Source organism: Macrotis lagotis, chromosome 1 (assembly GCF_037893015.1).
Source record: "Macrotis lagotis isolate mMagLag1 chromosome 1, bilby.v1.9.chrom.fasta, whole genome shotgun sequence".
Lineage (NCBI taxonomy): Eukaryota > Metazoa > Chordata > Mammalia > Peramelemorphia > Peramelidae > Macrotis > Macrotis lagotis.
Genome location: NC_133658.1, coordinates 782,335,101 through 782,362,723, shown reverse-complemented (window position 1 = coordinate 782,362,723; position 27,623 = coordinate 782,335,101). Strand labels below are relative to the sequence as shown.

Below are 27,623 nucleotides of genomic sequence, written 5' to 3'. Positions count from 1 at the left end.
TTCAGCTGAAGCAAAATATATTTTGCTTCAATCTTTTACCTTTACTCTGTATGTATCTCTCTGCTTTAAATGAGTTTCTTGTAAGCAGCATATTGTAGGATTCTGGTTTTTAATCCACTCTGCTATTTGCTTATGTTTTTAAGGGAGAGTTCATCCCATTCACATTCAAGGTTATGATTACTAATTCTCTATTGCCCTTCGTGCTATCTTCCCTCTGTATTTTCCCCCTCCCCCCCTTTATCCATATTCCCCAGTCTTTTGTTTCTAAAAACCACCCCCTTCAGTGTGTTTGCCCTCCTATATCACACCCTCCCCTTTCTTTCCCCTTTCCCTTTTTCCGTTTTTCCCTTCCCTTCCTTTTATTATTTCCCCTTATTTCCCCCACTTACCTAGCAGTCTCATGGATAGGTCATGAATGCCCATCATTTCTGGCTAGGTGTATTCTCTTTGTTAGAGTTACATTTCTCAAGGTTTATGAGAATCTTTTTTTTTTTTTTACCCCTGTGCTGGGATATAACCAGTTTCAACTAACTTACTGGATTGCATTTTTTTTTCTTTTACCGCCCCTCCTCCCTTTTTTTTTTTTTACCTTTTCATGTGTCTCTTGAACCTCCTGTTTGATGTCCAAATTTTCTGTTTAGCTCTGGTCTTTTCATCAGAAATTTTTGGAATTCTTCCATTTTGTTAAATGTCAATCTTTTTCCCTGGAAGAGAAGGCTCAGCTTTGCGGAGAAAGTAGATTCTTGGTTGCATTCCAAGCTCCCGTGCTCTTTGAAATATCTTGTTTCAGCCCCTTCGATCCCTTAATGTTGATGCAGTCAGGTCCTGCGTGATCCTTACTGTGGCTCCTTGATATTTAAATTGTTTCTGTCTGGGTGCTTGCAGGATTTTCTCTTTTACCTGATAGTTTTGCAGTTTGGCCACAACATTCCTTGGTGTTTTCATTTTAGGATCTTTTTCTGGTAGGGATCGATGTATTCTTTCAATAACTACTTTGCTCTCCGATTCCATGATATCAGGGCAGTTTTCCATCACTAGATTCTGTAATATTAAGTCCAGGCTTTTTGTCTCTTCAGTGTTTTCAGGAAGTCCTATAATTTTCAGGTTGCCCCTCCTCCGTCAAGGTCTGTGGTTTTGTTGATTGAGGTATTTTACATTTGCTTCTATTTTTTCTATTTTTTGATTTTGTTTAACTGACTCTTGCTGTCTTGTGGAGTCATTAGTTTCTGTAGACTCCATTATTTTTTGGGGGGAGGAGTTTTCTTCATTAACCTTTTGCAACTCCTTTTCCAATTGGTCATTTCTACTTTTGAAAGAGCTTTCCATTTGACCAATTGAGGTATTTCGTGAACTGATTTCTTTTTGCATTTGCTCATTTGAGCATCTTAGAGAATTATTCTCATTTTGTAATTGTCCAATTGGTGATCTGAGAGATTTACTCTCCTTTTGTGTTTGTCCAATTGTACTTTCTAAGGTTTTGTTTTCTTGTTGCAAGGTATTAATTTTCTCTCCCAAATTTTTAAGCTCCTTCCTTATTTCTTCAAGGATGTGTTTCTGTGCTGGAGACCAGATTGTATTCTCTTCAGAGGTTCCAGGTCTCTCTGAGTTGGGGTCTTTCCACTGCAGGAATTTTTCTATGGATCCACCTTTTTGCTGACCCTTCTTCATTATGCTAAGACCTGAATTGGGGGGGGGGGGGGCTGGTTCTCCTGGGCTTGGGATCTCTAAAGGCTTTACTGAGTGCAGTTTCTCTGACTGGCCAGAGCCGAGATTCACCCGCCCGAATTCTACCAAATTGCCGCGGGAGACAAATCCTGAGGTAGATTTTCTCTCTCCTGGCTTTTCCTTCTGGGTTTTTTTGAGTTGGATTTCTTTTAAGAGGTTTGTTTCATGTGATAGATGGGGAAGAGATCAGGAGACCTTGGAACTGTGCCTGTCTTCTCTCCTCCATCTTGGCCATGAGACTCTTCTAATAAATTGAATGTTTTGTTTTTTTCTAACTTATTTATAAATAATTATATCTACATAACAGCAAACAAATTTTATCTTTTGATTTTTCCTGGAGTTTGCAAGTATATGAATGTTACTCACTACAGAGGAACTTGTTCCGTATAGGTCATTCAAAATTTTGGTCATAACCTTGTTTTGTCTCTTCTCTATCAATGCACCACAAATAGTTAATAAATGGATTACAAATAGTTTAAAAAATGTTCTCTCTGGTCAATACCTTTTAGCTCTTGGCAGATAAACAGGAAGTAGAAAAAACATTATGGATTGGGTCATGCATTAGGGAGCTTAGGATGATGGCAACTCTAGTTATAAGAAAAGATAAGAGAATCTTACCAGATTATTATGAAGAATGAACAGTGTAATTTTTTTTATCTTTTCAAGTCTCTCTTTGGGGTGGCTAGGTGGTGCAGTGGATAGAGCACTGGCCCTGGGTGGCCTTGGGCAAGCCACTTAACCCTATTGCCTTTGGAAAAAACCCCCCAAAATAAGTAGTCTCTCTTTGAAGTCTTTACCTCCTAATGATGTGTGAATATATAGTACTGGAAATATTTGTTGAACTGAAACAAATATGGTTTTCAAATACAGGATAGCAACTTTAATATAAACAGTTGTAATGTAAGAAGAAGAAGGAAAGTTTTTACAAATAAAACAAAAGCTAACATTTTATATAACACTATTTACCAGACATTGTGCTAAATATTTTATAATTTTCTCATTTGATACTCAAAGAATCCTGGAAGGTAACTGCTATTATTATTCCCATTTTACATATATCCCCGAATATAAAACCTGCCGTTAGTGTTTGAGAAAAATCGCAGTAAAAGAATGAAATGGAGTGCATTTATTTATATTCCTATAAAAATTTAATTTTAGAAACTATTACTTCTATAAGTTTTATGAGATACTTATGTTCATAGATTTGACACCTTCAAATAATTTTAAAGTTTGCTTATTGGGGGGACAATTCCTGGTGGAACATCACTTTTGAAGATAGGATGGAAAAAAATTAAAGATCTTGAAATATTTTTGATAAGAAATGTTCAGTCAGTTAATCCATATTTATTAATTGCCTACTTTGTGCTAGGAGCTGTGGAAATGGGAAGAGCAAATACAAAAATCCAGAGATAGTTCCTGCCCTCAAGGGCTTCTAATGCAAAAGTCTACACTTAAAAACATAAGGCAGAATTTAAAGGGGTAAGAGAGAGAGGTGGTACTAAAACAGAGACCTGATGGAAGTGAGAGAAGTCTCAAATGAGCACCTGAGGGCTCAGAAAGATGTCTAGCTGAGCTCCTTTCTTAAATGGAGATTTTGGAGCTCATGCTTTCATCCTCTGGTCAGAGGGACAGAGGATGTGGTGGTGAGGTAGAATGCCAAGTCTCATGAAAGTTTTCTCAAGAATGAACTTCCTGCAACATGGTGAAGAAGCTATAGCAGTCCCAGCCTGGTGAGAGATGTTCTTTAAATTCTCTAGGCAGCAAAGTGAAGCTCTGAGTGGGACAGTGGGCATAGAATTCAGAAGACCTGAGTTCAAATCCAGTCTCAGACACATCAGCTGTGTGATCCTAGGAAAATCACTTAATCTATTTGCCTCAGTTTCTTGAACTATGAAATGAGTATAATAATAACACTTCCTAGGTTTATTATGAAGATCAAATGAGATACTAGTAAAGTGCCTAGTGTGACATTTGACAGATATTAGGTGCTTAATTAAATGCTTGTTTCCTCTACCATAAAAACTCTAATCACTTGAGATGAACTTGAATTCGAATGACTTCTCAATAAGCCAATTAAAGTCAATCAGGTACCAAGAAAAAAATTTTTATAGGTTTGGGTGTGTGAATCTTACCATCTCTAGTTCATTCTTTTCTGTACCAAAAGTTGTTTATAACCATTATCAGTTTTACAAATAGCTTTATGTCTTTTAAGCTGATTTTTATAAAATTAATTGATTATTTGTTATTTACAAGCATATTGCTGAGTTAAAATTTAACTTGCATAATTCTTATGTGTACTTTCTATTTTAATTTCATAAATCTTTATTAACTACAGAATATTATACTCTGTCCTTATAAATAAATATAAAGATAAATATGGCATGATTTTGTCCATCATGGGAGAAGCAGCATATGTGCCAGTATAGACCTTAAGTGCTTACATTAACATAGAAATTATGTAGAGCAAAATCAAAGCATCATAAACTTTTTAGAGTATTGTATTCTAGTGTGTACCTAAGATGATTTGCATTAAATAGTTTTGAATCCTTTTAGGTGATTTATTTTTGTTTGGAATATCTGAATTTTTGAATATCTGAATATTCCTGTGTGTGAAAACTCTCACCACTGATAAAGATAAGCAATTTTTTTCTAATTTAGAGAATTATTTGCCTTTTTTACTGCATGAAGGATTAGTTGAGTTACCTGTATCCACACAGTTAAGATGTCAAGGTTAGGACTTGAATCTACAACTTCCTGACTCTTAAATATAAGACTGTCTATTATGCTACTCTGCCTCTTAGATATTTAGTAAATGTTATTCTTTACTTAGATTTACAAATGAATTTCTAATATTTTGATAAGATATAATTTGTCCATGAAATACATATATTTGTAATAATATGAAGAAAACATGAAAAAGTTATTTTCATTCCAAGACAATTTTTTTGGTGATAGCTTTACAGAAAGAAATAATATTCTTTTTTATTTCTTCAATTTTTTTGCCTATTCTTTGTTTAAGTATGATTTTTTTTAAATGCGCATAGTAGGTAGTTAAACTTGAATCAGTGAACTTGGTATAGAAAAATATAAAAGTTAAAAATAAGGAGAATTATGCCATTTTTTTCTGACATTTAGTAGTTCTGCTTTACAGTTGCTCTGTAAACACTGACTTCATGGTTTTATTGCATTCACCAAAACACAAAATTAACCATATCATTTTATTAAGTTTTTTGAATAAATGTGTAATACCTAAATAAGCTTGTATTTTTTCCCTAAAATTTTAAGTTAATAAAAAGTTTATAGAACAGAAAAGTAAAAGTGCTTAGTATCATCCACAATAGTTTTGGTTAGTCTTGGTTAGACAAAATAAATGATTTGGTTAAGACCTTTACTAACTCTATCACTACTTTCTAGGAGTTTTTAGTCATGGGACCTTATTATTCATTCATTTATTTAATTAATTGATTCATTCAATCCATTTAATTATTTATTAATTTTATGCCTTATTAAGGTATTAAAATATATTTTAAGTTTATTAACTAATAAATAAATATGAATGACAAAAATTATGTGAAGGTCAAACAAAAACTACTTCATGTTATGTTTTGGAAGGGATTGATATTCACCCATCTAAGGAAGGCTAATTGGAATCTAATGGCATGATAAAATTCTTAAATTTTTGCTAATTTCTGTGAAAGTAGACATTGGACCAATTGGATAAGAAGAGAATGTTAGGGGCGGCCAGGTGGTGTAGTGGATAAAGCACCGGCCCTGGAGTCAGGAGTACCTGGGTTCAAATCCGGTCTCAGACACTTATAATTACCTAGCTGTGTGGCCTTAGGCAAGCCACTGAACCCCGTTTGCCTTGCAAAAACCTTAAAAAAAAAAGAAGAGAATGTTGTTGAACAAGACAGAAAGAGAATGTATACTGATGTTATAATAACACTTATTGAACTTTTAGTGTTTTGATCATTTTTTGTAAATACTTATTTCTAGGTCATCTGTTGAATACCTTTTGACAGATTTGTGACTGCTGTCTCTTATAGTAGCAAACATCATTGATGAATCCTTACATTATACTTCATTTGATCGTAGCTGCAAGGGTTTTTTCATTATATTTTCCCCAAGAATTTTGAATGATTTTGATATAGAGATGGAGGATAATTTGTTGAATGAACTTTTAAGATTGTGTTTTAATTAATTACTTAAATAATGAACAAAACAATAAGAACAATTCTCTGCCTTTTTCATTCAACTTCATGTGGGTAAAGATGTGTATGGTTCACTGTAGAGCATCACTTGCAGAGGGCTGCTAGGTAGCTCAGTGGATAAAGTACTGGCCTTGGATTCAGGAGGATGGGGAGTTCGAATCTGGCCTCAGACACTTGCCACCTGCTAGCAATGTGACCTTGGGAAGTCTTTTAACCCTGATTGCCTCGCATTCAGGGTCATCTTTAGTCATCCTGATTCATATCTGGCCACTGGACCCAGATGACTCTGGAAGAGAAAGTGAGACTGATGGCTTAGCACAGCATCCCCCTCACTCAAATCTAATTCACATGCTTGGTGTGACATCAACTCCCTGATGTCATGGTTTTCTTCAAAAATGAAGGACAAACATTATTATCACTTGCAGAAGTCTGCCTGTTCTCTCTTATGATGGTTATTTTGAATGCACAAGGAGATGATTCTTATAAAAATTTTATATAGATTAGAAAGTAGCTTTATAGATCTGTGGTTGCTGATATTCTCTTTATCACTTTTTTTTAAGACTGAAACATTTTTTCCCCTATATCTTCTTCTGATAATTTTAGTTACCTCTCAGCTATTTGGGAAAATAATGGAGTTAAAAACAAAGTAGTCTTTTGCTCATGTAACAAAAGTTTTTCTGAAGCAATCTGACTTGTTCTCATTTTCTTAGTTAGTCCTGGGCTCAATTCCCCGTTCAACCAAGATATTTGTGCCAGTGGACTAATTCAAATTGTTCATTCATATCCATATCGTAGTATAGTCAATAGACTTTTTTTATCCACTTGATTTTTCCTTTAGATTGATCTTTTTTTTGAGTGGTCATGGATCTTATTGTTGAGGCCCTGTAGTATACTTGGACTTGATTCAGTCAGCACAGAAGCCATTTAAAACAAGAAATGAGAAGACCTTACGTTGAAGGTGTTGGACCATATTGTCTTTAAGGTCCTTTTTAACTCCAAATCCAAATGATCTTGCAGGGAAGCCCTCTTCCATTGGGACTCTGCTCATGTCATCCTTCAGGAGAATGGAAATCAAAATCTAGAGGCATACTTACCTCTTTGTCTCACTTAGATAATTGTTTAACAAAGTTATTTCTATATTTCTGTCTTTCATTTGTTATTTAATGAGATTAGTGGATACATAGGAAAATCTTTTGGAGCCAAGACTTTCAGAATTGTATTTTGTTTTTACTTACTCATGCTTTTTTGAATCAACAAACAATGGATATAATTTTGTAGTTTCTATTGCTTTCATCAAATGTTATATACAACATTCATGTAACTTTGCTCTTTGTTGTCATTTTTCAAAATATATTCTGAACAAAATATTTTTGTAGATGAACTTTATCATTTAAGATTTAATACATAACTGTTGCTATAGCAACATAGGCTCAAGTAGATCCTTGAGAGCCACTGTATGTAGTAATTTCAATTATTTAATAATTAGATATTAGAATTTTTCTTTGTGAGTATATAATGTAAAGAAATGGAAAGGAGATTATTAAATAGAAAAAGTATAATTATTAACACAAAGGAATTAATATTATCAGAAATTAGAAAAGAATTATTTCATCTTTTAATAAAAAAAGTATGTTTTTACATCTTCTAATATGTCAATGTTTTCTGTTTTTTTAAAACTTTTAAATCTTGATTTTCTTACAAAAATAATTCTTTGTGCCTTAATTTATTTGTACATTTTAGGAATGACTTTTTCCTCTAAAACCTGAGTCCTGATTTTTTTTATTATCAATAAAAAGTAAATTAATATAAAATCTTCTAAAACTATTTAAAAGTATTTTTAAAGGTATTGTTAAATATGTAATATTTAGACAAGATAAATTTACATAGATTGACTGTGACTCTAGTAATAGCCATTGGTTTATAGCATTTTAATGGTGGATTACTTTTGAGCACTAATATATACTTCAAGATCAGAAATTTTGGTTATTTTTGGAAAAAAATTATTGGAGCAAAATTTAGGGAAATTTTATTCTTTATAAGACTATTTGCTCACTCATCCCGGTGACTATTCTAGGGAGAAATTAAATTATAGATCTGACATCATCTTGGTTTTAAGTGAAAGCACTTTGCAGATATTTGATGAATTTCTGAATGTGAACACCAACTGAATGAATTAATACATTCACATTAGATTTGAATAGTATATTGCCATGATATTGTCATCTTTAGGGATATAGTCATCTTTAGAGATATAGTCTTGTCATTGTAGTCTTGTCATTGTATAGAGAGGCCAGAGACTCAGCCTCAGCCTCAGAGTCAGGATAATTTGGTTTCAAGACCTGCCTCTTATACATACTTGTTTCGTGATACTGTACAAATCATTTAAATTCTCAATTTCCTAGATAACTTTATAAGCATATAGATTTCAGACAAGTTATCCATCTGCATTGGTTTGTGGCATTTCCTCACTTGGGAATTCCCTGTATCATTGAAATCATAGATCCAATCCAAAAATTGATCATAATAAAACCCCATCATCTTTAAAAATGACTGGATTTAGTTTTATTTGAACTCATTTTTTTTTTGTAAAGAACAAGGAGGAAAAAAAATCATGAGGCTTTTAATATATATTTGTTGCATCTGTTAGAATAGGTTCATTTTCTAAATGCTTGGAAAGTTCTTCAGGGATAGCTAGATTAATCCATAACATTTTGCTCTAGTCTCATTGATACCTGAAGAAGAGCTTGAATACTTTCTTTTTTTTTTATTAGGTTTTTTTTTTGTAAGGCAAATGGGGTTAAGTGGCTTGCCCAAGGCCACACAGCTAGGTAATTATTAAGTGTCTGAGACCGGATTTGAACCCAGGTACTCCTGACTCCAGGGCTGGTGCTTTATCCATTATGCCACCTAGCCACCCCCTAAATACTTTCTTAACTGCCTGTTTTTTTCTTTTAAACTAAGGTTTATGATCAGGAAAAAAATTACCCATATATATATGTATATGTATATATATATATATATACATATACATATATATATATATATATATATATATATATATATATATATATCCCTGTGAATTATGAATACCCTTAGCATTTGAATACTCCTTCCAAATTCCCATATTATTTAAAAGGCTCCTTATAAAAATTGAACTACAACTGCCTTTTATTTTATTTTTCTGAATTGATTAAGTATGGAATTTTGTAAAACCTTAATCACTGTGATATATAGAGTAGAACACTAAATGTGGTCTTTATTTATGTAACATCTTCCATCTAAGGCTTGGAATTTCCAGTGATAAAGGCAATTTTACATATACATATATATATATAGTTGTGTTCCATGGTTTTGGTGTCTAAAAATATGGTAGTTTTCCAGAATAGATGTGAATTTAGTACATTTGCCTCTTTACTAATAAATAGGTAAATTGTTCAGTTTTCTTTTTTGGTGTCTGTTTTTTCTTATCTCTGTTGATAAATATATAATTAGGTATAATTCATTTTCAATTACTCATCTTAATGATTGGGGACATTATTTGTATCCTTATAAGTGGACTTGTGATTTGATTGGTGTAGGTCACTCTTTGATGATAAAACTCCCTCTCCTAATAGAAGTCAGTATTTTATCATCCTAGAGAGTTAACTCCAGGACTGAGAAGTTAAGTGATTTATTCAGGGTCAAATACCCAGAATATATCATATCTTAAACCAGGTCTTCTGGCTTTGAGGCTCATTCTCTGATGCTTTCTTTGTCAAAGCTGTGCAGTAATGTGGAAGTCCCTGAAATAGATAAAATATCAAGAAAGCAAAGAAATTATTAGAATTACATCTCTCAAGTGTCAGAAAAAGAAGGAGCATGTTCATATACTATCCATCTATTTTTCTATCTGTTTTCTTTGTTTAATATGAATCTTTTCAAAAGATCATGGGATTTTGAACTGAATCAAGCCCAAGGAATCTGCTTTTGGATTTCTTCATTTTACAAATAAGGATATTGAGATCCACAGAACTAAAGTAGTTTCCCAGTTTGAATAGAAGTCATTGACTCAAAATATTTTCTACTTCCTGCTGACTGTAGCCTTTCCTATGCTGAGATGGTAAATGCAATATTCTTTATTATCTATGGCCTCTATTATTGTTAGTCTTTGCTATTACCAGTTCAGTTCAGTTCATTTTGGTCTTAACCAGTTCATTCCAGTCCAAACCAATTTAATCCTGTTTAAATTGGCTTAAACCACTTCACTTCATGCGGAAATGCAACTTAATCTATGTTTCCATTAATCTCATCCAAAAAATGAGTACTTGAGTCTTAGAATAAGGAGTAAGAAAATGATAGAGGTATTATAAGCAGAGTAAGAAAATGATATCTATGCTGTCCAGTGCCTAATACTATTAACATGGTCTTTATTAAAAGATAAGGACTGGTGGTAATGTCCTAGATGGCTTTATGATACATTTGAGAGTAAAGCATCTTGATTAGCATAGGTTTGGTTTTCAAAAATAGTGGTATTAAAGGTTATTTTTCAATTACTTAGGTAAGTAGCTCTATGCAGTAAAAATGCTTAATTAGCACTTAGATCAGTGGTGGGTCATAGATTCTTGTATTGTGCATCACATTGGATGCCAATCAGCAAATCCATTCCGTCTTTGATCTCTGTGTCACACAACATTGTTGCTGGGCCAAATTGATGTGGGTTTTTTTTTTTAAATATTACTTCCTCTATGTAAAAGTGAGTCATTTTTATATAATCTTGTTTATAGATTTCAAATAACATATTCCCATTTCTATAAGTTGTCTATAAAATGATAAAATATTTAAAATCAAATTATGTGACTATAATCACATAGGAACTAAAGATACTCAATTGCTATGTTTTCCTGGAAATGAGATTTTGATGTGGAGTTTATTTTTTTTCTTAATTTTCTTTGCATGCTATTATCAATAGTTAAAAATAACAATATTCCAATCAGAGAATATTCATATCTTCTGATTTTTAAGCATAACAGAATTACATAATTTAGCATGAGATGAGTTTTTAGGATTGTATCATCTAAGAATTTCTATTTCATAGGGTTAGATTGAGAGTTAATCTCAGTTTTAAACTTGTGACATAGGAATGCTACCATGGAAGTGTAGGGCCTTTTTTAGAGTTTCACTTGAGTAAATTAAATTCAGTAAATATTTATTAAACATTTTCAATGTGTGAGACATTGTGCTAAGTGCTGGGTATACAAATACGAAAAAGAATAGCAGTCCCTCAAGAACAGAAAAAGAAAGACCATCCCTTAAGGACTGCCCCTGCCCTCAAGAAGTTTACAATTTAATGAAGAAAGATAATACATAAAAGGAAGCTGGAAAGTTGAAAGTGTGGGAATAGAGTTAAACCAGTATTTATAAAGCTACTATTTTGTGTGATTCCCACTACTAGGTGCTGTTACTGTAAAGATAGAAATGTAGTAGTATAGTAGACCTCAATAAGCTTATAGAGATTGGCCAGAAATTGAAGTAAAGTTATTCTAATATCACTTGTTCTTGATTAAGCCATGCTGTCTCTTTGTATCATTACTTAATATTTGAGATATTAATTCTTTTTTTTTATATTTTTGCAAGGCAAATGGGGTTAAGTGGCTTGCCCAAGGCCACACAGCTAGGTAATTATTAAGTGTGTGAGACCAGATTTGAACCCACGTACTCCTGACTCCAAGGCCGGTGCTTTATCCACTATGCCACCTAGCCGCCCCTATTAATTCTTTTAGTAAGACATTGAAAAACTTTGTTAGCAATCAAATTCAATTGTTCTAGTGCTTCTGTGCCCCATTCTTTTCTCTTTGGTCAGTCCTCTAGATGTTCGCTTCATTTTTTAGCAACTAACTACTTCCTTCCTGTTGTAAGAATCATATAGAATAAGATTTATTCTTGTTTTCTCTACCTTTTGGAGGATGAATTTTAACTTAGTCAAATCAAGATCTTATTACCTTCACTGAGTTTGGATAATAATTTACCTGTTAGTAAATTTTCAAGTGTACTAAATTCAAATTTATTCTGTGACATTTTAGACATCCAAACTATGAACCACAATGATCATATTAGTTCCTTTGTAATTAGGTACTAAAATGCATTTGTAGAAGAATCAGAAAAAAAGAATTATAGGAGAATGATAATTGAATAATTGCTACTTTTTCATTCTTTGAGTCTATTACTTTTTTTTGAGTCTATTACTTTTACCAGAATTTTCCCCTTCCTTGGTTTCTTATGGCTCTTTATGACCTTATGTCCATGTGATCTGTAGAGCATGCCATTGAAAATCTCCACTTCTGTTTCTGTCTTCATTCATTTTCACCCAGCTACATTCATCTTTACTTCTCTTTAGTTCCTGCATTTCCTTACCTGAGTATATATCTTACTCTGCCTCCTTCTCTTTTTATTTATTTATTTCATTTGAATAAAATATCTTTCCAGAACCATTTTCTGTGTATGGGTCTCATCTCACCAGATTTCAAAGTACATATTAGAGCAACATTCTCTCTTTTTTTAAAATGTCTATCTTGTTTTTCATATTTTTATCATTATATACTTAAGGGCTTTGATTCAACCTGCAGTATGGAATATATTGAATAATGAGTTGTTTATAATTGGGATTTACCATTATTACTAGAATAGTTATTAGTTCTTAGCAGGATTATCCCTAGATCAAAATTTTGAAGTAGGCAGAGTTTGTCAAGAGCACCATTTACCAGGGCTCCTTTTCTTTTCAATATGGATCAAAGTTTCATAATGACCAAGAGGGGAAAACAAAACAGCATGCTATAAAGAGCAGAATTTTATCTTGAGAAAGGAATATGTGATGTGGGGGGGTTGATTGGTAGGCATTTTGACCTTTTGCGCTTCTAAGATTAAATCAGCTAGCTAGTCTTCTACTCTAATTTATGAAGTCTGACCTGGCATGGTTTTCGTTTTAGTCAAGGGTATTTCTGTGGAAATTCACTCCATTGATACACATTGTACTTCTTGGGTAAAAAACTATAGTCTTATGGAGATGCTTAGGGCCCTGAAGGTGACTTAACCTTGTTCACACAACTGGGATCAGAATTAGGATTTCAATTCAGGTCTTCCTGACCTTAAGGTATACCCCTTATTAACTATATATCATTGCCTTTCTGTTGATCCTTCATATCCTTTCAAAGAAAAAAACAACCAAATGCAGTATCTTTGTTTGATTGACAGATTTTTAAATTATTTTTATTGAGTCCATTTCTTATTGTAATATGCTGTAAAAATACTGTCACAAAGTTTATGCTACTAACGAAAAAAGTATTGATTAAAAATGTATAGGTTGAGGATAGCTTCTTATTCCCTGAATTAAAATAAGTGAAATAAGCAAAAAATTTCCTGTCTTTTAAAATTTTAGTTTCATTTATTGTTTTGGAGGGAGATTTCATGAAATGCCTGGAAGATCTTTACTGCTGCAAAGCTTCCTGTTTTATTGTAAGACTGATGTAGGAGGGATTTTTTCAGTAAAAACCAGAAATGTAAAGTTTTTTATGAGAGTTTTTAGTGCCATTCAAGATCAATTCTTGTGATCAATTACTAATTATACATAGAAAGATAGGTCCTGAAATCATGAGAAGTATATGTGTGTGTGTGTGTGTGTGTGTGTATGTATATATATATATGTAAAAATTTTTAAATTTATATTTTCCCCCTTAATTAAAGGCTATTTAAAGAGATGAATTCTTTTCTGTAAGATTTTTGCACTGTTCCAGAAAAGTAATTATTTCCACAGAATATCTCCAAAGTATATTGTGTTTCACATTGTTAAATAAAGTTAGGTAAGAAAACATGTAAGTGAAATGAAGTCTTGTTGAAGGAAAGAGAAAGTCCCATATTATTTGAAAAGCCAGTAAAGAATTTCACACATTGACTCGATTCAGAGATTTAGGGACAAAGTTGATTACATATTACTGTAACTATTAAAGGGGGGGGGAGGGAGAGGGAGAGAAAGAGAGAAATTAAGATATACTTGCAGATGCTTGGTAACTAGACTGATAACAGTAGCCATTAAGGGTAAAGGCAGGGTTTATATAAAGGAGCAGCATATGGTGTGTTTGTTTGCGTGTGTGTGTGTGTGTGTGTGTGTGTGTGTGTGTGTGTGTGTATGCGTTGGGAAAGGGATATGGGGAAGGAGTTAAGGTGATTCCTATTATCTCAGTGGCTTTACAACTCAGTGATATGTAACTCTCAAAGTATAGAGAGAGGGAGAGGGCGGGAGAGAAAGAGAGAAATTAAGTATACTTGCAAGATGCCTTGCAATAGAATGCTAACAGTAGCCATTAAGGGTAAAGGTGGGGAGGGAAGGGAGAACTTATATATTAAGATTTTTGTTCTCAGTAAAGCATTTATACAGAAGTTGCTACAATAAGGAATTTGGTTTCTGGGGTTCAAGGAATAGGCAACTGGTGGAAAAATAAGGATGTGGTCTTTTGGGGTAGAACAAGTCAAAACATGATCATATTAGTAATTTTTCATCAGGGGCCGAATGGTATCATAGTCACACTGAGAAAAACAAATTATACATTGCAATATTACAGTCAATCCATCCATCAGTTTTTGGTGAGATAGCCTTTGGGGTGAGTTTGGGGAAGGATTTGAGTTATTTACATCTCACTAACCCTTTTGGTGGGATAACCTTCGGTGTATAGTTTCCAGATGTCACTCAATGGGAGCAGTTTATCTTGATAACATTAGAATGGAAATTAGACACCTGCAGCAAACACATGGCCAGTACAGAAACAAATATTTTTTCATAACATTTTCTTGGTTTAGTATTTCTTCTACTAAAGTCATGGAGGGAAAGTCATGTGGCATGACTTGGCCTACATGGCATTATCCTGACCAAAAGATTTAATCAAATATTTAATTATTTAAAATGTCAGGTGTTTGAGAAAACGAAAAAAATATAAATAAGCCACAGGCTTTACCTCATTGTTTTTATCAGTCAGTTTATGTTTATTAAGTATATGTGTGTGTGTGTGTGTGTGTGTGTGTGTGTGTGTGTGTATACACACACATATCTCAGGGATTAGAATTGTATTGCCTTCACAGTCTGGAAAATCCAAGTATAATTTTTTGGCCCTCCCTTTGTAACAGAGAAGTGTGATTATTTTTTTCTTTTGTGGAGTGTTTACAATACCTTTTTGTAAAATATGGATTAAATATTTACTCTTAGACTCTGTGTTGGTTTTTGCTTATCATCTGCAGTTTTTAACAACCCCCCCCCCAAATTCCCCATTTAATTTCTTTTGCCAGTCTTCAATATATTGAAACTCTAATGGGGAAACTTGCAGCATGGAAGGCATATATACTATGTGTCAGGCACTGTGCTAGATGTTGGAATTGCAGACAAAAGATTTCAAGCCAACTTTTTATTGATCATCAGTTGAGAAATTCAAGATAGAAAAAAACTTTTCAACTAGATGAATGAAAGTTGACACCTGAATTCATCCTTGAAAGAAGAGTATTTCTAGAAGGAGAGGGTGGTATGTGGGTTGGGGTGGGTGGTTGGATTTGTACTTATACCTCAAGCTCTTGTCTGAAGTACAAAGATATGTATCTTCTGCCAGCAATAAGTGAAGGAGAGGCTATTTGGTTAGAATTTAAAGTACATGGGAGGCAGAACCAAGCTGGCAGATTAAAGATATTCAGATACCTTAGCTATCCCCCAAATCACTCCAAATACCTTTAAATAATGACTCCAAACAAATTCTAGAGTGATAGAGTCCACCAAAAAGACTGAGTGAAACAATTTTCCAATCCCAAGACAAGTGAGATCAGTTAGAAGGGTTTGCTGCATAAAGGAGAAAGAGGAGTGCAGCCTGGGTGACTCCAGAGTGAATTGGCTCCAGCCATTCAGGAACAGGAACCTAGGTAACTGGGTCAGTGGCAGCAGTGGTCGTTTCCAGACCTCTTAGTCCAGGGATTGCCATGGACAATTTGGAAGGTCAGCTGGTAAACTCTGCTGCACCTGGGTGAAATAGGAGCACAGTCTAGCACAGGCCTCAGCAATGTAACCCGAAGCCAGCAGACCAGGAGCAAGCCTTCCGAGCCACCGAATGAGAAGCAGCAGGGTCTCTTTGCTATTCCTGAGGCAAGATCAAAAGACATCACTACGTTTGAGACAAATTACAGCGATTGATCAGATCGATACCTTTGGAATGCTCTACCACAGGTCAGGCACAAATAGTCCATGTGAACACCTGGGGTACTTTAAACTTAACATATGTCACATTTCTTTTGAATTGCTTCAATTCTGCCTTTCTCATAGAGTGCAGCACCCTCATTGATGAGGGCATGCCATTTTGGTTGGTCCTATGCCAGTGTCTCTCATGCTGTGCAATCAATTCTAAAATTCTTAAGGGGGGGTGGCTAGGTGGTGCAGTGGATAGAGTACCAAGCCTGGAGTCAGGAGGATCTGAGTTCAAATCCAGTCTCAGACACTTAATAATTGCCTGAGTGACCTTGGGCCAGTCACTTTAACCCCATTGCTTTGCAAAAACCATAAAAGAAAGAAATTCTTATAAAAAATTTTATTTATTTAAAATGGGTTAAGTGGGACTAAGTGACTTGTCCAGGGTCACACAACTAGGCAATTATTAAGTATCTGATGCCATATTTGAACTCAGTTCCTCCTGACTCCAGTGCAGTTTCTCTATCTACTGTACCACCTAGTTGCCCCCAAGAAAGAAAGAAATTCTTAAAGAGAGACCTTTAGGATGTTCCAGTATCTCTTCTTCTGACTCCCTTGTTAGTGTTTTCCTTGTATGAATTCTCAATAGAATAGTCTTTTTGGCAAGCGTACTTCTGGCATTCGAACAATGTGACCAGACCATCATAGTTGCATTCTCTGTAGTAATGTTGGAATGCTAGGCAGCTTAGCTTGAGAAAGGATTTCAGTGTCTGGTATCTTCTTCTGCCAAGTGATCTTCAGAGTCTTCCTAGGATATTTTAAATGGAAACGATTCAGTTTCCTGACATGGGCAGCCTTTTATTATACCTTAGTCTCACTTCTAGGACCAGGACCTTCAATTTCTGACCAGATAGATACAGGATAGTGAGATAGTTTCTGTCAATTCAAGGGTGGTACAGGGAAGCACAAAACAACAAGCTTTTCCAGAGATGTAGCCTCAATCACTTGCCACTTACTAGATGTGTGACCTTGGACAAGTCACTTAACCCTGATTGCCTCATATCCAGGGCCATCTCCAGTCATCCTGATTCATAGCTGGCCACTGGACCCAGATAGCTCTGGAGGAGAAAGTGAGATTAGAGATTTAGCATGGCACCCCCTCACTCAAATCCAATTCACTTGCTTGTGATGACATCACCTCCTGATGTTGTGGTCTTCTTCAAAAATTAAGGACAAACATTAACACAACATTCCTTTGAGTTATACAAATTTTGTAGGCAGAAAGTTAGCATAGAAAAGTTCAAATTAACTGTTTGCCCTCTCTGCCTAGCATTTCCTTGTCACATTTATTTGCACTTTTTTTTAAAGTAATTGTAGATTTTCCCCAGTTTTTAAGATGATATCAAACAAGTTAGTCTTATATTATGGAATTGGAAAGATGAAACTATTGTTCTAAGAATTAAAATAAGTTATACAGATAAATGGATGCTAAATGGCTTGAATGTTGAAATAGAAAGGTTATGACTGCAAGTTTGTATTTGATCGGTTCAGATCTATCCCCACAATGAGGACTTGCTCATTCTTTCTTAAGTCTTTAAATGAGATTTAATTTAAATGAGGTTTTAATATCCAAGAGATAATATTCTTATTACCTAAAAGATACATGGTTATTATATATTTATAATTTATATAGTGTATATGTGGGAAAACACCAAAATAGATAAAAGGAAAGAATACATAAGCAATCTGAGGAGGTTTTGAATATCAGACTGGGGACATCCCTTAAATAACAGCTTTCAGTGTCTGGGTTGGGAAAGTACCTTCTGCAGAGCATCCTCTCTGAAAAAGGGAGACTTCCAAAAAAGCCCCTTTCCCAAGTAAGATCTTTATAGTGTTTTGCTTATACAAAAGTAGTACATGTCCAAATGATTTACAAGCCTGAACTCAGTCATCCAAAGGCTTCATCACCGAACTCAATGATCTTCAAGTTTCAGTAAAACACCTTCAGATCCTGCATACAATCCTTGCATTCTTCAGATGTCTTTAGGTAAACTTCCAGGGTTGGACCAAGTCCCCAGGTATGGGCCCTAAAACATGTTTATGAGGAATTGTTCCCCAGCGCTCCCTGCTCCAGAACATACTTTGAAAAATACGCTTCGGTTCATTGTGCTTAGGAAGTTCCTTCTCCTTAGACTATGACAGCTGATAGGGAAGATCTCACTTTAACTCTTCACCCTTCAAATGCATTTTAGAAATTTGTTATTTTTGGCATGTGATTATGGTGAGGCAATGCAGCTACGATGGTACAGTAGATAGAATGCAGAGCCTGATGGCAGAAAGAATTCTCTTTTCTGAGTTAAATCTAACATAAGACACAGTAGTGTATGTGACTCTGGGCAAGTCATTTAACCACATTTGTCTCAGTTTCCTCATCTGAAAAATGAGCTAGAGAAGAAAAAGGTAAACCATTCCAGACTTTGCCAAGAAAAACCATAAATGGGGTCATGAAGAGTCCAATGTGACTGAAAAATGACCCAACAGCAATAAAAAAACTATATGCTGATATTTTCTTTTTCTTTTTTTGGATAAATTTTGTTTTTACATTGTATTGTTTTCACTCTCCAATGCAACAGTCTTAAAATACAAATAGTATTTTTAAGACTCTCCAAAAAAAATTTGAAAAAAAGTGAGAAAATGATCAGCACAAGTAATCACTATATTGAAAAAATTATAAAACAAACAAACAGAACCATGTACAATGGACAGGCAGACATCTCACCTCTACAAAGGGGTAAGATTAGAAACAACCTAATATTTTCTTTTGAGTCATATTTGTTCTTTATAATCTTGCAATATAAAATTTGATTTTTTGGGGGCTATGTGAAGTAGTTAAATTGTTATCATCATTATATATATTTTTTTCTTGGCTCTGCTTAATCCACTCTGCATTAGTTCATGCATAACTCTTCATCCTTCTCTTTAGGCATCCTATACATCATTTCCTATAGCAAGTAATATTGCATTACATTACACAGTTTTGTCATTCTCCAATCTGTAGACACCTAATTTATTTGTAATTTTTTTCATCACAAAAAGTGTTACTATATAAAAAAAACTAAAAAAATAAATAAATAAAAGGGGCAGCTAGGTGGTGTAGTGGATAAAGCACCAGCCCTGGAGTCAGGAGTACCTGGGTTCAAATCTGGTCTCAGACACTTAATAATTACCTAGCTGTGTGGCCTTGGGCAAGCCTCTTAACCCCATTTGCCTTGCAAAAGAAAACCTTAAAAAAAAAGTGTTACTATAAATACGTATTGTGTATGGGGGCTTTCTTCTTATTTACTTCCTTGGGGCATAAACCCCAGTAATGAAATCTCCTTTTCTAAGATATGAACATTTTACTCACTTTAATTTGTATATTTCTAAATTCCTTTCTAAATGTTTACACTAGTTCACAGCTCCATCAATAGTGCACCAGTGCTACAACCCATTGCCTATTGCTATTTTTTGGTCATCTCTTTTGATGGGCAGAATATGCATTGAAGCCACAGAGTTGTTTTGATTTGTATTTTTCTTACTGTTTGTGATTTGGAGTTTTCTTTCATGTGATTGTGAACATTTTGCAATACTTTTGAGAACTGTTTATTCATTTCCTTTCATGATGTATCAGGGACTTAGTATTACATTTGTTAATTCTTTATATGTCTTATTAAAGAAGCTTGATGCAAAGATTTTCTTCCTTTATTGTTCTAGGTGCATTAATTTTGTCTGCAGATACTTTTCTGATTTATTTAAACAAAAGTATTTACTTATCTTTTGTAATTGCCTCTACCTCTTCTTTGGATAAAAAATGCATCTCTTATCCATAACTGTGATAGATATATAATCTACTTTTTCTTTGGAATTTATTTTTTTATGGTATGAACTTTAATATTAAGGATAAATTTAGAATTTTTTTGGAGCAAGGTGTTGTTGGTCTAAATCTAATTTTTGAAGGATTGCTTTCCATTTTCTCCAGCAGTTTTTAAAACAAATCAAGTAGATAGTTCTTTCCTAGGTAATTTGTATTTCCTGATTTATTCAACTTTGGGTCATTGAATTCCGTTGCTAGTAATTCTGCCTTGTCTAGTCTTTTCATTGATCTGCTTTACCTTTTTTTAACCTCTACCAGATGATGTTCAATGATTGCTGCTTTAAAATATAGTTTGAGTCTGGAAGAACTGCTCTTCTTCCTTAATTACTACCTCTTGTTATCATTTCCTTTGATATTCTAGATATTGTTTTTCCAGATGAATTTTGTTACTGTTAGTAAGTAATCCTTTGATAATTAAATTATATTTTCATTAAAAGTATAAACTAATGTTGATAACTTTATAATTTCATATTATATTGGTATGGCATTTGGTCTAACCTAAAAGTGAACTGACTAATCATTTTTCAAAGTTCTATCTCCATTTCTGTAATACTATAAAAAATATTACTGTATTTTCTAGAGTTTCAAGATGACATAAATGTGATTGAATTTATTATAAGGATCAAATGAAATAATAATTGTAAAATGCTTTTACCATTTTGCCTGGAACATGTAAGGACCATATAAATGTTAACTGTTATTATTGTTTTCCAAATACTTTACGCATTTTGTAGTTCTTTGGCATATTATTTTCTTCTCTATTATTACTTCTTGAATTTTGTTTTGTTCATGCACTTGATTTTTGAGGGTTTATTTTGTATCCTGGTCTCAGTACCTTTGCTGATTCCCTAGGATTTTCCAATTATGCCATCTATCCATCAGGAAGTGGGAATAGTTTTATCCCTTCTTTATTTGTTGTTGTGCCTTTAATCTCCATCTTTTGTTGTATTGCTGTTTTTAGCATTTCCTGAGTCATAATCAGATAAAAGTATGGATAATAGTATAGTTTTACTCTCATATTTATTGAAAAAATTTCTAATGTATTTCCTTTGCAAATGATGTTTGCATTTGGTTTTTGTCAGATGCTTTTTAAGATATTGAAAAAGGTGTCTCTCTGCGTATAGTTTGTAGGATTTTGAATATAAATGAATGTTGTCCTTTCTTAATCTTTTTCTGCATGTATTTAGATAATTGTATGGTTTTGGATATTGTGTCTATGGTTTTTCTACTGTGTTTTGTCCTTCCCTGATTTAAGTATTAGGACCATATTTGTCTCATAAAAGGATTATGACCTGCTTTTCCTTTCCCGTTTTTGTAAATGGTTGGCTTAATATGACTACTGATTGTTTTCCAACCAAATAGTGTCAAAGCAAAAATAGTCTGACAATTCAATCATGTTTATATCATCTTGGAACTCTAGAAAACAATTTTTTATAGTATTATGAAAATAGAGATCAAACTTTGAAAAATGATTAGGCAGCTAGTTAACTTTTAAGGCAAGACCAAATGTAAACTAGCCTAGGAAATCTTTTCTGTCTCTTCCCCCCACCCCATCACTTCTACTCCATATCTCATACATCTAATTTTGAAGAAAAAAGAGAATTTTATAATTTTTGTTTTATCTATTCATAGACCAGGGAATGTGTTGAGTTTTTAAATATATATGCACACAGGGAGTATATGTCTATTCCAGTTTGGGGAAAAGACTTGTTTTCAGTTTTAAAATGAAAATTTGAAATGCTGACATAGGGAATATCTTATACAAATTAAGAAAAATTTATTTCATTGTGTAATTGTATTCTTTTTTGTATGTGTGATATCTTGTGAATAGTTTGCAGTTCCCTATGATCTGAGCTCTTACATATTTATAGTTAATTTCCAATATTTTCTTTTTGCCAACATTTTCTTTTTGAATGCTTTCATGTGTTTTCCCTGTATTTCAGCTGCAAGTCCTCTGTGTTAGAATACAATAAAAGTTGAAACATGACTACATTTTTAACACAATTTTCTGTGTGTTTTCAGCTTACCGAAAAAACTGATAAAGACTATTACAGTTTGGATGACATGTTTGTTTCAAAAGCAGCCAAGAAGGAATATTTTGGTGGTGATGAGGAGAACCGGAAGAAAAAAGCAATATCAGAGCATCAGAAGCTTGCTGCACAAATGGAGAATTGTCCGTATTGTTTTGATAGTTCTCAGCTTTCCAAACACCTTATTGTTGCAATAGGTGTTAAGGTATGAAAACAGAAAACTTGATGAATCAGGGAAAAAAACTTTAATAGTTTTTATATTATTATATTTCTTCAACAGATATAGAGAAGTTAGGAAGAAATGTGGATTTTGAAGGTACTGAGTTTTTTTTTTTTGATAAAAATGATGTCTTTGAGATGCTTACCAGGTATCTTTGAAATGTCAACTAGGCATTTGGTTATATATAACTAGAATTTAGGAGCAAAGCTAATGCTATATATAGATTACAGGTATTTGGATTTTATTTGCTGTTATGGTAACTGACCCATGTGAGCTTTTGTTGTTCAGTTATTTAAGTCATGTCTGACTCTTTGTGACCCCATTTGGAGTTTTCTTGGCAGAGATACTGCAGTGGTTTCCCAACTCCTTCCTCATCTCATTTTATAGATGAGGAAACTGAGACAAGCATTTAGTTGGGTTAAATGGCTTTGCCAGGGTTACAAAGCTAGTAATTGTCTTGGCCAGATTTGAACACTGAAAGATGAATCTTCCCTGACTCTGGACCTGGCACTCTTATCTGCTGTACCACCTAGCGGATCCATGTGAGCTGAAGGGGCCATCAAAAGAGGGTAACAAGAGAGGTCCTAGGGCAGAGTTTGAGGTACACTATTAAGGGGTAGGTATGAATTATGATCCAGAAAAGGAAACCAAGAAGAAATAGACAAATTACAGGAGAATTGAGAGAACAGTATCACAAAATCATAGAGCAAAAACCATACAAAAAAAGGTGATTAGTATTGTCAAATGCTTCAGAAGAGACCACGAGGAAATAAAAAATTGCATTTGGCAAGTAGATCTTTGGTAATTTAGAAATGAGGAATTTCAATTGAGTGAGATTGAAGGGTAGATTATAAGCTGCTGAGAAGTATAGAGAGGAAATAGGGATAATGAGTACAGTTTTGTTTGATAGTCTCAAGTAAGGGATTTTTAAGGAATGAGAATAAATTGGGAGTGATTGAAGGGAGATGTGAGAGATAGAGAGAGTGAGAGTATGTGTGCGTGAGCACTACATGAACATTACATAGATGGGATGGAGGAGGAGATGATTATAATGACAATCTATCAAGAAAAAATTAGAAGAAGGAATGGAATCATTTGTATAAGTAGAGGAATTAACCATGTGGAGCATACAGACCATCTTTTCCTTAGAGGCTAGTATAAAGGAGAAGAAAATGGAGGATGACATCAAGGAGTTTTGAGATGAAGAGCAATGTAGAAGAAGGAGTTCAGAGTGAATTGTCTCCGGGGAGTGCTGTGGGAGGCTTGAGGAGAGGTTTGGAGCAGGTGCTGTGTAAAATTTGGTAGAGAATCATTTCAGTGAGGAATAATAGCATTAACTTACTGCATTGTTAGCCTACTTTAAGACAATAGATATTAATATTTGATTTATATGAAGATCAGTTTGGCATTTTCCCCTCAATTGAATCCAGTACTTCACCATTTGATGATAAGCATTTAGAATTGTGCTTAAAAAATAACTAAAATTTCCATATACTTTAACCCAGGTATCTCTCATTAGCATATACTTCAAAGAGGTAAAAAAAAGATAGATCCAGTATACATCAGAGAAGTCCTTGGAAAACTTTGTATGGTAGCAAACAACTAGAAACAAAGTAGATACACTATAATTGGAAAGTGGTGCACCAGTGGCAATTTGGGTAAGGGAATTGAAGAAGTTAATTTAAAAAATCAAAATAAATTTTGTAGCATTTAATTTTTATAATTTAATTGTTTTCTCTTTTTAGGTTTACTTATGCTTGCCCAATTGTCAGTCACTTACTGAAGGACATTGCCTGATTGTCCCATTGCAGCACCATACAGCAGCTACTGTATTGGATGAAGACATTTGGGAGGAAATACAGGTTAGTTTCCAAGTCCTAGTTATAACTATAGCTACTACATGACTCTCTCTTTTTTTTCTCTCTTCTTTCTTTTTTTTTATTCCAATTACATACAAAGATCCTTCCTTCCTGCCACACTCTCCAGGATAACAAACAATTTGATATTGATTATACATGCTCACTCATTTTTACATTATTTCCATATTAGTCATGCTGTGAAAGAAGAATTTGAACTAAAGGAAAAAATAAAAGAAGTTTTAAAAAGTGAATATGATATGCTTTGCTCTGCCTTCAGAATCCATAGTATCTTCTGTAGATGTGGATGGCTTTTTCCTTAAAACAGGTCTCTCAGGATTGTTCTTGATCACTAAACTGTTAAGAGAAATTGCTTTCATCAGAGTTGATCATCTCACAGAGTTGCTGTTAATCTGTACAATGTTCTCCTTCACTTAGCATCAGTTCATTGCAAGTCTTTCCAGACTTTTCTGAAGTCAGTCCTCTTGATAGTTGAGCTCTGCTCCTGGGGCAAAGAGGGCACACTTTGAAGTTTTTTATGTTAGGGCCAGGGGAATACACTGATTGTCAATGGCAATGCCTGTGGTGTTTCAAGTGCTAATGATTTGTTCCCTGTGTTAGGGTAACCCAACCCATTTCCGACTGTTGTAGCAGCACTCTTGGGGCTTATAGTCTGTCTTCGGAGCCGGGGTTGGGAGCTCACTGCTGATCTGCTGCACTGCCAGACCTGGCTTACATTGTGGCTAAGAACCTCCCACTGACTTTCCAGCTTTCCCACATTTCCCACCTACACTGGGCTGCACCCCTCTTTTACTCACATGAGACAGACCTTTACTAAAGTTCCTCCATGTTATCTTAAGTTGTAAACTTGTTTCACTTTTTTTTTGTGGGTTCTATCCCTGTGTAACTCTTTACAAAATTGTAAAATCAGTTCAGAAAAGGAGATTAGATGATCATTTATCAGAATAATTTTTTTGTGAATTTACAGCTTACATATATTTTTAGCATGTAACAATTTTTGCCCTGATCCAATATTAACTCCTGTTCAGTGTGTTGTAAGGAGGGCTAAGCATAGGAGAGACTTGAGTTGAAATTCCATTCCCACCATTTGCTAATTATATGATCACATCATTTAACCTCTTAAAAATTTAATCTTTTTTCAATCTCAAATAATAACATTACCTGATTTACAGATTTGTTATAAAGTTCTAAATGAGATAATGTACAGCATTTGTCAAATTTAAACACTATCTGTATGTCAGGTGTTAATACTAAAGGATTTAGACTAGACAGGAAATGATCTAATCAACTCCCTCATTTGATAGATGAGGAGACTGAGACCCAGAAATGAAGTGTTTTTTTTCCCCAGTGTTAAACACTAAACAAACTAATATTAATAGAGGCATGCTGTTCTGTGTTAACTTTTTAGAAGAAAATCAATAGAATCATATTCAAGTATTAATAGTTTAATCCAGAAGGGAATTTATAGCCATTAATTCTATTATAAAATTTCTCTTTTTAAAAAATTTCTTTGTTTACTCTTATTTTGTACAAATGATTTTTTTTATACATTTCTAAAATATTCTTGTTTAAGAGTAAATATAATACCCCCTCCCTCCCAAAAAATATAGACCTACATGAGTGATACAGTAAAGGAGAGAGAAAAAAATTAAAATTAAAATTAAAAAAATAATAATAGTAGGTGTGGCCAGGTGGCACAGTGAACCAAGCACCAGCCCTGGAGCCAGGACTACCCGAGCCCAAATCCGCCCCCAGACGCTCAATAATCACCCAACTGTGTGACCCCAGGCAAGCCACCCCAACCCCATTGCTCTGCAAAAACAAAACAAAAAGAGACCCAAAATAAAATAAAATAGTAGTAGTAGTAGTAGTAGTAGTAGTAGTAGTAGTAGTAGTAGTAGTAGTAGTTAGTAGTAGTAGTAGTAATAGGGGTGGCTGGGTGGTGGACAGAGCACCCGGGTCCAAATCCGGCCTCAGACACCCAACAATTCAACGATTACCTGGCTGTATGGTCCCAGGCAAGCCACCCAGCCCCATTTTCTCTGCAACCCCTAATAATAATAATAATAATAATAATAATAATAATAATAATAATAAATGTGTTTCAGCTCTGTCACGGGTGGATCACATTCTTTATGATGAGTCCATAACAAAAGCTACTTCCATATTTTTCCAACGTTGCCATTGCTGATTGCAACTCCCTCCATTCGTACTTCTCCACTACCATATACTATATTTTCTCTCTCCTTTCACTCTGTCTCTGCTGTGGGGTAGCTGAGTGGCACAGCAGACAGATTTCCCCAGCCTTGGGGCCAAGAGGCCCCGAACTCACATACCACCCCTTAGGCCCAGCATCCACCCAGCCCTATGGTCCCAGACAGGCCATCCAATCCCAGGCCTGTGCAAGAAGTAAAAAAGAAAATGTGCTGTATCTGACCACTCCCCCACCCCCACCCCCCACGGTCCATCCACTCTTCCATCACTTACATCTCCCCACTTCCCATGTCCCCCTTCTCTCTCTCTCCTTACTCCAGATATCTGTGCCCCATTGAGTATATATGCTGTTTCCTCTCCTAGCCACTTCTGATGAGAGCAAAGATTCCCTGATTCCCCCTTGCCTTTCCCCCTTCCATATCATTGCAGTAGCTCATTGTAATAAAAAAAATCTTATATGAAATATCTTAGCCTATTACACCTCTCCTTTTTCTTTCTCTCATTACATTCCCCTTTTAGCCATTGACTCTATTTTTATACCACATTATATCTTTAAATGCAGCTTTCTCCTGTGCTTCATCTATAAAAGCTCCTTCTACCTGCTTTATTAAATGAGAAAGTTCATATTAGTATTATCAGTATCATTTTTCTATGCAGGAATACATGTAGTTCATCATCATTAAGTCCCTCATATTTTCCCCTTCTCCTTCACTTCCTATGCTTTACCCGAGTCCTGTATTTGAAGATCAAACCTTCTGTTCAGCTCTGGCCATTCCAGCAGGAATATTTGAAATTCCCCTGGTTCATTGAAAGTTCATCTTTTTCCCCTGGAAGAGGACGTTCAGTTTTGCTGGGTAGTTGATTCTCAGTTGCATTCTGAGTTCTTTTGTCTTCTGGAATATTATATTCCAAGCCCTACGAGCTTTTAATGTAGTTGCTGTTAAGTCCTGTGTGATCCTGATTGCAATTCCACAATATTGAAATTGTGTCCTTCTGGCTGCTGGTAATATTTTTCTCTTTGACTTGGGAGTTCTGGAACTTGGCTATAATATTCCTGGGGGTTGTTTTTTTGGATCTCTTTCTCAGGGAGATCGGTGGATTCTCTCCATTTCTATTTTCCCCTTAGCTTCTAGGATATCAGGGCAATTTTCCTGTAGCAATTCTTTGAAAATAATGTCAAGGCTCTTTTCCTGATCATGACTTTCAGGTACTCCAATAATTTTTAGATTATCTTTCCTAAATCTGTT

General features: G+C 34.4%; 1 protein-coding gene across 4 annotated transcripts in view; it reads left to right on the top strand.

Annotated features, from left to right (window-relative positions):
* The window catches only part of CWF19L2 (CWF19 like cell cycle control factor 2), a 167,352-nt gene that overhangs the window by 76,717 nt on the left and 63,012 nt on the right, over window positions 1–27,623 (top strand). For all 4 annotated transcript variants that reach the window (XM_074216603.1, XM_074216602.1, XM_074216600.1 and 1 more), the window contains 2 exons: window positions 22,058–22,270; window positions 24,031–24,147. In XM_074216603.1, coding sequence (XP_074072704.1) covers window positions 22,058–22,270; window positions 24,031–24,147 — 330 coding nt within the window. The remainder of the gene's footprint in view (window positions 1–22,057; window positions 22,271–24,030; window positions 24,148–27,623) is intronic.